The sequence below is a fragment of the Canis aureus genome, chromosome 23, assembly GCF_053574225.1.
Source record: "Canis aureus isolate CA01 chromosome 23, VMU_Caureus_v.1.0, whole genome shotgun sequence".
NCBI lineage: Eukaryota > Metazoa > Chordata > Mammalia > Carnivora > Canidae > Canis > Canis aureus.
The window spans coordinates 25,670,999-25,679,478 of record NC_135633.1 but is presented as its reverse complement, the minus strand read 5'-3'; the positions used below and the strand labels follow the sequence as shown (position 1 = coordinate 25,679,478).

At 53.0% G+C, this 8,480-nt stretch overlaps 1 protein-coding gene across 3 annotated transcripts; it reads right to left on the bottom strand.

Annotated features, from left to right (window-relative positions):
* Window positions 1–2,082: 2,082 nt before the first annotated feature.
* Window positions 2,083–7,901, bottom strand: LOC144294845 (folate receptor beta-like). 3 transcript variants are annotated; one of them, XM_077866880.1, is made up of 5 exons: window positions 7,743–7,901; window positions 5,625–5,786; window positions 2,956–3,144; window positions 2,708–2,843; window positions 2,083–2,568 (listed from the first exon to the last, which is right to left on the bottom strand). In XM_077866880.1, the coding sequence occupies exons 2-5, from the start codon at window positions 5,772–5,774 to the stop codon at window positions 2,276–2,278; spliced, it is 768 nt and encodes a 255-aa protein (XP_077723006.1). In that variant the 5' UTR covers window positions 5,775–5,786; window positions 7,743–7,901; the 3' UTR covers window positions 2,083–2,275. The 3 variants fall into 3 exon arrangements, with proteins under 3 accessions (XP_077723006.1, XP_077723007.1, XP_077723005.1); XM_077866881.1 differs by lacking the exon at window positions 7,743–7,901 and adding an exon at window positions 7,336–7,393; XM_077866879.1 differs by lacking the exon at window positions 7,743–7,901 and adding an exon at window positions 6,408–6,434.
* Between the last annotated feature and the right edge of the window lie 579 nt (window positions 7,902–8,480).

Genomic DNA, 8,480 nt, shown 5'->3' with positions numbered 1-8,480 from the left:
GCACCCCCCACTGCCCTAGAGGAAAGTTCCCTCGGGCCCCCGGGCCCCCGACTTCTCCGCACAGCCGCCGCGGCGCGCGGACCCTCACCTCCCGGGCCGCCGCGGTGCCCCCTCCCCGGGGGAAGCGGCCCCTGACTCTCCGCGGCCACTTAAGATGGCCATCCGCCGCCGCCGCACCCCCTCGTCTTCCGCCCCGCCCGCCGCTCCGCCCCCGCGGCTCTCGGCGGAGCCGGGGGTAGCACCCCGCGCCCCGCCTTCCCCGGGCCCGGGTCTCGCCCCGGGGCCGCTGACCCCGCCGAGTGACCTCGGGCCAGTCACGGCTCCCCTCCGCGCCTCGCCTTCGCGCTCCGCAAGGGGGGCGCCCGCTGCGAGGGCCGACTCGGCGGGACCGTGCCTGTAAAGCTCCCGGCCCAGGGCCCGGCATCCCGTGAGCCTCCAAACAGCGGCTATTTTTATTATTAATTAAGGAGCAACGAAGGTGACAGCTGTGTAAACTGTAAAGCGCGGCGCCCGAGCGCACGGGTATTATTAGCGCCCGCCCCCGCCCCAGCTACTCCCTCCAAGACGACAAACTTGAGCCTCGGTGGGCGGGACGCCGGGCCCGGAGCTCCCCAGGGCGGGCACGCTCCGACGCCCCGGGCGCCCTTGGCGGGAGGGGGCCCGGGCGCCGGAAAGGGGGCGGGGCCCGAGGAGGGTCTGGCCCGCCCCTTCCCCCCAAAAAAGACCTAGCCCGTGGCGGCGTCTCCCGGGAGCCCGCTTCCTGCCCCGCCCCTCCGCCCCTTGGCTCCTTAAAGGCGCAGGCTCCCAGCCCGGCGCCCGCCGCGCCTACTCCTGGGCCTCTGTCGGCCGATCCCCTTTAACCTGGGAGCGAACTTTCACTTTGCTCGATCGAACCCGTGTCTGGGTCCGTCCCGACAAGCTCCTTCCTCCGTTTCAAATATGCATTGGCTTAACTTGCCTGGAACAAAGCCTGAATGACACGGGATGGGCTCTGTCGGGGCCTTCCAGACTAGATACAGTGGCTAACAGACACCCCCATACAGCCCAGGGTCTCTAGACCCCTCCAGGAGCCCCATAAGCCATCCTCCACAAACCGCCCAACTTCCTCGTCCCTCAGCTTTAGGTGGGAGGGGAGGGGAGAGCCATGAAGGGGGCACCCTGGTGCGGTGGAGGGGGGAGACCTGGACCAGGAGTCTTCACACCTGAGTTCTAGTCCTAGCCTGATCACCCACCTGCCTGGTGTTCTCAGACAGGTACCTGTGCCTCTGGGGGTAACCGTGAGGGAGATGTAGAGACAAAGGCTTCCCCAGGGGGAAAGGGTAAGAGGGAGGAGACCCAGAGATCAACTCAGACCGAGTTCCTGGGGGCGGTGCAAAGACCAGACAGGCATATCTAGCAATTCCTGGAGGGGACAAAGATGCCAGAGGAGAGGCCAGGCTCCTGCCCCAGGAAGCTCCTAAGAGTTTCCAACCTTTTCCCACCCAAGCCCCTCGGACTCAGCAGGGGTAAACCAATTCAAGGCTCTTAAGCATTTCCTCTTCCAGTCCCAGACTGCCCTCCCCAGTGCTCTCTCTTCCTCCTCTGAGGGTCCAAGCCTCAACTCTGTCCCTTCAATCCACATAACCGGCAAATTTTTTTCACCCCCACTGGGAATTCAGAGTCTTCTCTGGACTCCCATCCCCAGCTTTCCCATTGCACAGCCGAGCACAGAGCCAGGCAGACAGCACCTGGCAGAAAGGGGGATATTTGGGAGCAGCATAAGTAACAAAGTTCTGGACCTGGCTCTCATTTGTGGCTATAGGAGCAACAGGATCCCTGAGGATTATTAAGTGCAGGCACTGGACTTACATGCTTTCTAGGCAACAGCTCCTTTGTATTTCACAACCCAGAGGGAAGGAAGGATCATTATCCTTATTTTATTGGGGAGGAAACTAAGCTTTAGAATAGACAGGCAACTGCTTCACTTTGGCATAGGCAGTAGCAGAGCTGAGATTCAAACCCAGGTCTTATTTCTCTGATCTGAAAGAATCCAACAACTGTGGATTCTACCTACTGGAACCAGAATGATTCATCTGACACAGATATGTCTGTCTCTTTATTTGAACTGATTGCCAGAGAAACCCCAAGGCCCACCATGGAGCAGAAACTGGATGACAAAAGGGAAGGATGGATAATAGATGGAGGCTCACTTAGGGTACCCACATTTGTGAGAGCTGAGCTGAACCCAACTTGGTCATCAGAACCCGGGACATGCGGAGTGGACATCTGGGTCGGGCTAGACCCGGCCAAGGAGCCAGAGGTACAGCATGGGGGCCAGGCTGAGCAGGAGATGCTCAATCCCTTGGGGCATAACCCCAGCGTTCCTGGCCCCTGCGTAGAACCTCGCCACCTCCTCATTGGGGTTACCCTGGGCCGGGTCAAACCACATCTGGATGCAGCGGCCACTCCCCCGCCTGTAGTTGGTGGCCTTGTAGGAGTGATCCCAGATGCCCTCACACAGGGCTGCAGGCGTGGGAAAGTAGGCCTCAAATGTGCGGCAGGTGGTCCTAGCTGGACACTTGTTCACTCCTGCAGGGGAGAGAGGGCAGGCACATTCACCCCACCCCCCACCCCGGGCCCAAAGCTCATTTCTGGCCACCCCCAGAAATCCTCACCCAATCCCAGATCCTCAAAGCCCCCCTCCGTCTCCCCACCCCCAAGCCCTCACCTGAGGTCCAGTTCCAGCCCCTGTGCCAGTTGCTCTTGCAGGTGTAGGAGGTGCGGCAGTCCTGCCACCATTGCTCACAGTCCTCTCTGCACAGGGGCACGTGCAGGATGCGCTCCTTGCGCCAGCTCTGGTTCACCTGCGTGGGAGGCCAAGAGGGAGGGCTCCCTTCAGCCAGGGGTGGGGGCAGCCATGGCCTTGCCCAAGCTGGATGGCAGCCTGCTGGGTGGGGGTGAGGGGCAGTCCCGTACCTCCTGGATCCAGGGCCCCAGGTTGGGGGAGCACTCATAGAGACAGTTGTCCTGGATGAAGTGGCGCTTGCAGGCGGGCTCCATCTTGCCGCAGTGGTCCCAGGTGAAGTTATACAGGCGGGAGGTGTCCTTGTGCAGCTCCTGGCTGGTGCTGACGGTGCAGCAGGCCTTCTTCCTCCAGGGAGTGCACTGCGTGGGGGAGACCCGGACTAACTGCCCCCTTCCCCACAACCTTCTGCCACCTCCAGCCTTTTCTGTTTGGTTCTCGTTCTCCTGCCTCAAGTGGGTTATCCCAGGAAAGTTTACTGTGAGGACCCCTCTGTTCTTGATGTCCAGGAACACCCATCTGAGGGGAGACTCAGTCACAACAGGGCTGATCAGGGCTTGAGGGAGCTGGAGAGAAACCCTGTCCTCAGGGGACAATAGCTGTCATTTATGCACCCCTTCACACTTTTTTTTTTTTAAAGATTTTATTTACTTATTCATGAGAGACACAGAGAGAAAGAGGCAGAGACACAGGCAGAGAGAGAAGCAGGCTCCATGCAGGGAGCCCGATGTGGGACTCGATCCCAGGACTCCAGGATCAGGCCCTGGGCTGAAGCCAGGCCCCAAACCGCTGAGCCATTCAGGGATCCCCCCTTCACATTTTATATAGAAAATTCTTTGATTTATTTATTCATTGAAAAATAATTACTGAGGGGCACCTGGGTGGCTCAGTCAGTTAAGTGTCTGCCTTCAGCTCAGGTCATGGTCTTAGGGTCCTGGGCTGGAGCCCCACATTGGGCTCCCTGCTCAGCGAGGAGCCTCCTTTCCCTCTCCTCTCTGCTCTCCCCGCCACTATCTCTGTCGCTATCTCTGTCTCTCTCTCAAATAAATAAACAAAATCTTTTAAAAATAATAATAATTACTGAGCACCCATTTCTATTCCAGTCACGTTCTAGATGCCGAGAATATGATAGAGAACAAACCAGACAGCAATATGTGTTCATGGAACTTACATCCTATCCTGATCAGTGGGGACACACAGTAAGAAACTAAGAGAAAAAAAAAAGTCTAGTGTCAGGATCTGATCAATTATATGGACAGAATTATAGCAGGGAATAGGAATGTGGAATATGAGATAATCTTTGAAATTTTAACTAAGGTGGTTGTGAAAAGCTTCACCGGGAGGTGACATTTTGAGCAAAGGAAGAAGGGAATGACCTACGTGGTAATGTATGCTGAGTAACTTCTCAGCAAGTAATAGGGTCTGTTTCCCCAGAGGTGAGGCCAGTGCCATGGCAGACCCATAAAAATATTTGCTGAAAGAAGTAAACGAAAGACCTAGTTATGATTTCCCTAAATCTCAACTGAACTCCATCTTACATATAGACACACCATATTTTAGCAAGTGTTTAATATAGATGGGCTTTTTCAGGACTGCAAATACTCTGAAAAAGAAAGGCCTTGCTATGTGCTTTGTTTTACCGGAATTATTCACTGTTATAGAAAATTATGTCATCAGTGGCAACATAGCTTAGCATATTTTACAGCATTTAAGTTGCCAATAGAATACACCTGTTATTGATCTACAGCTGTACAGCTGTAACTGTCCCATTCATAGCGATTTGGTGAACAAAAACAAAAATGCTATTTGATAGTGATTTCTAACGTAGTCATGCCAGAGAATTAAAATATTGAAATATATTTTATTTTATTATAAGTTACTTCCTTTGTGCTTCTCCTTTGTATTACAGATAGAGAATTATGTTGATATATATATATATTTTTTTTTTGATATATATTTTTTAAGGATTTTATTTATTTGAGAGAAAGAGAGCATGAGCAGGGGGCAGAAGACAGAGGGAGAGGGAGAAGCAGACTCCCCACCAGGCAGGGAGCCCATGAGGGACTCAATCCCAGGACCCCGAGATCATGACTTGAGTTGAAGACAGATGCTTAACCAACTGAGCCACCTAGCTGCCCCTCGTGTTATTTTTTTAAGTTAAATATGCAAATAAGTTCTATTGGCTTTGAATTTTATTCCAGGATAGAAAACAGAGTCTAAAGAGTATTTATCATAAAAAGAAGACGTGGAATCTCAATAGAGTTGCAACCGACTGGCATCCACTTTTACAGAATGTGTGAATGTACCGCACCTGTTACCCTGTATCACAGCCCTAAGAGACCTCCTCTACCCTTGACACTCCATGGACTGGCTCACAGTGAAGGTAGGAAGAACCGTCTTCCCCAACAATCTCTCACCCTCCAAACCACTGAGAGTGCCCACCCGAGTCCTCGCCCTACGCCACCACTGGCTGCTTACGTCTCAGCCCTCTGTGTCCTTGGCTTCTCTGGGCCTCAGTTTTCTCATTTGTGTTATGTAGGGGAGAATGTTGTCTCCTACCTCAAAGGACCGACAAAGGGAATATGAAATCATGTGCAGTAAACACAACACCTGATAAGTACTCAACAGTGATTAGATCATATCATCACAGCCATGGAATTCTCTGAGGAGGCCACCTCTAAAACCACCTCCACCCATACACGCCACCTTACCTTCATCTGCTCCCATAGCAATAACCTGGGATGTGGGGGTTTCTGAGCTGTTGGTCCTTCCCCTACCACCCTGACTTGTTCCCACGTTAGAACCGCCCCCCTCCTCAACTTGAACCACCCTTCTGCCTCACCTGGGCATGCAGTTTATCCTCTGGGCCTGGCTTTGCCTTGTGGTGCTTGGCATCCATGCAGACGTTGAGCAGGTCTGTCCTGACCCGGGCCCTGCACGTGGGGGCTGTCCAGGCCAACAGCAGCACAAGCGCTATCAGTCTCCAGGCCATGTCTTTCTGTCCCTGCAAGCGGAGGTCAGGGAGGTCAGGGCCTGAGCCAAGAGAGCCTCATGCAGGGCTCCCCTCGGCCCTCTGTGTCCAGTGAAGGATGGGGTCAGACCCTGTTCCTTCAGTGCTGGGCTGCCGAGGCTCCCCAAACCTGAAGAAGAGAAGCTTGGCAAAAGGGGGCTTTCTCATCCCAGGCTTGCCAGGCTCATTCATCCACCTGGGATGAGTGGATCAACCCTGGGAGAGTTTTCCTAAATTGGAGGACATGTCTTTGTGCCCTCATCTTCTCTCAAATTTACTTAAGAAAGGTAATTAAAGGGGATCCCTGGGTGGCTCATCAGTTTAGCACCTGCCTTGGGCCCAGGGCATGATCCTGGAGACCTGGGATCAAGTCCCACATCAGGCTCCCAGCATGGAGCCTGCTTCTCCCTCTGCCTGTGTCTCTGCCTCTCTCTCTCTCTCTCTGTCTCTCTCTGTCTCTCATGAGTAAATAAATTTAAAAATCTTTAAAAAAAAGAAAAAAAGAAAGGTAATTAAATAGTTCAGAACCATGCCCTGCTCCCCTGAAAAGGGCCAGGGACACACAGTGCCCTCACGCCATGTCCAGCAAGTGCTCTCCATTACACCCTGGCTCACCTGGGTTCCCATGCCAGTTTGGAAACCAGCAAGCTGGGGGAAGGCAGTGACCCAGCTCTGCTGAGTTCTCCCAATCAGCCCTGGGGTCAAGGGGTGTAACACACAGGTGGCATTTGGTTAAATAATGCAGAAATAGAAAGAGTAGTGGCTTCTGACTTTTGCTTCCTCAGACTTTTTCCTTCTCTGTTCTCTAAAGCCATTTCCTTCCTCCACCTTGTCATAATACTGGTCTCCTTGGCTCTTTCTAGACTAATGCACCAGATCCCTATCCTACCCTTCAGAAAACAAGGGCAGTGATCCCTGAACACTAGATACAATATGAAAGTACCCATGGGGGTGCCGGGGTGGCTCATTCGGTTAAGTGCCCGACTCTAGATTTCAGCTCAGGTCATGATCTCTGGGTTGTGAGATCAAGCCCCATGTAGGCTTCTGCACTGGGAATGAAGTCTACTTAAGAGTCTCCTTCCAAAAAATTTTAAAAAAAGAGTCTTCTTCTCCCCCTCCCTCTGCTCCTCCCTGCCCCCCTCCCCCAACCCTGTCTCTCTCTCTCTCCCTCTCCCCCCACCAAAAAATCAGTCAATGAATTAATTATATAAAATAAAAGCACCCCATGCGGAACAGCCAACTAGACAAGTGCTTAGAGTCCTGGGAGTCACCCAACAAAAGTGACAGCCCACTTCTCTCTTCCTGACTGACCCTTGCCCATCCCCCGCCCCCACTTCCATCTGGTAAAGATCTGTTTTTTTGGACTGTTGCTGAAGTACTTGAATAGATAACACAGAATGCTTCCTCTCTCTCACCAACCCCACATCCCCACAAAGCCCTGGCCAAGGGTCCTTCCAAAACCTTAATGGAATTCATTTCCCTTGGCTCTCTGTTTGGGATCAGGTCTTCCCTCCTCCCGGGTTCTTCTTCCCCTTAAAGTCACCTTCCCCGCAGGAGCTGGAGTGATTCTTTCTTTCTCTTTCTTTCTTTCTTTCTTTCTTTCTTTCTTTCTTTCTTTCTTTCTTTTGTTAAATTTTGTTTATTTATTCGGGAGAGAGAGGAGAGAAAGCGGCAGGCGGGCGGGGGGGGGGGGGGTGGAGCAGGAGGAGAAAAACGCTGGAGGGAGAAGCAGACTCCTCGCTGAGCAGGGAGCCGGAAGCGGATGCGGGGCTCCTTCTCACAACCCTGGGATCAGGACCTGAGCCAAAGGCAGATGCTTAATGGACTGAATCACTCAGGTGCCCCCCACCGCCGCTCCCCCACCCCCATCCAGAGCGATCTTTCTAGAGAAAGATCTGCTCCTCCCCTACCCAGTGTCCCTGTCACCCTTCCCTCCTTAGGGCATCTTGCCTGAGCCTCCTTTGCGGCTGGGAGCACACACAGCTGTGTCTGGACTGGCCTCTTTTCAGCCTGGCGATGGCTACAGGCCTTGGACTTTCCCCAATGGTCTCTGAACTCAGCCAGGCTAGACTGACTGTAAGGGCTCTGATTACCACAGAGTGTGATTTCTGCTTTCCGCTCTGGTCTTCCTTCTTTTCCAGACCCCACCCATTCAAGGCTCCCTTAGCCCGTCCCTGTACTCACTCCTGGCCTCATTCATCTCTTTATTAATTTCTTCATTACGGGATCATAGCTTCAACATTCATCAACTCCTAGAGAAGTTCATCTTTAAGGGGGAATCTGAATTTTTGAGGCATCCCAAGTCGTTGTTAGGATGAAGCTAGCTTGAGGGGCATGAGGTGCAGTAGGAGGAGAACCCAGGCTTTAGGGTCAGGCCATGGGTCCCAATGACAGCACCGTCCCTCATACCATCTTAGAAAATGTCACTGAGCCTTTCTGAGCTTTAATTTGCTCACCAGAGGGTTGTTGAGAAGTATATATGGAAAAGCCTGGCAGGGCAGCCCCGGTGGCTCAGCGGTTTAGCACCACCTGCAGCCCGGGGTGTGATCCTGGGGACCCTGGATTAAGTCCCACATCAGGCTCCCCGCGTGAAGCCTGCTTCTCCCTCTGCCTGTCTCTGCCTCTCTCTCTCCTCTCTGTGTATTCTCATGAATAAATAAATAAACTCTTAAAAAAAAAAAAAAAAAA

Bases quoted from the DNA above. Each gene is read 5' to 3' on its own strand.
- LOC144294845 (XM_077866879.1), bottom strand. The intron at 3,145-5,624 runs GTGAGGCAGAAG...TCCCCCACGCAG, and splicing joins AGGATAAACTGCATGCCCAG to TGCACTCCCTGGAGGAAGAA. The intron at 2,844-2,955 runs GTACGGGACTGC...CCTCCCACGCAG, and splicing joins TGGGGCCCTGGATCCAGGAG to GTGAACCAGAGCTGGCGCAA.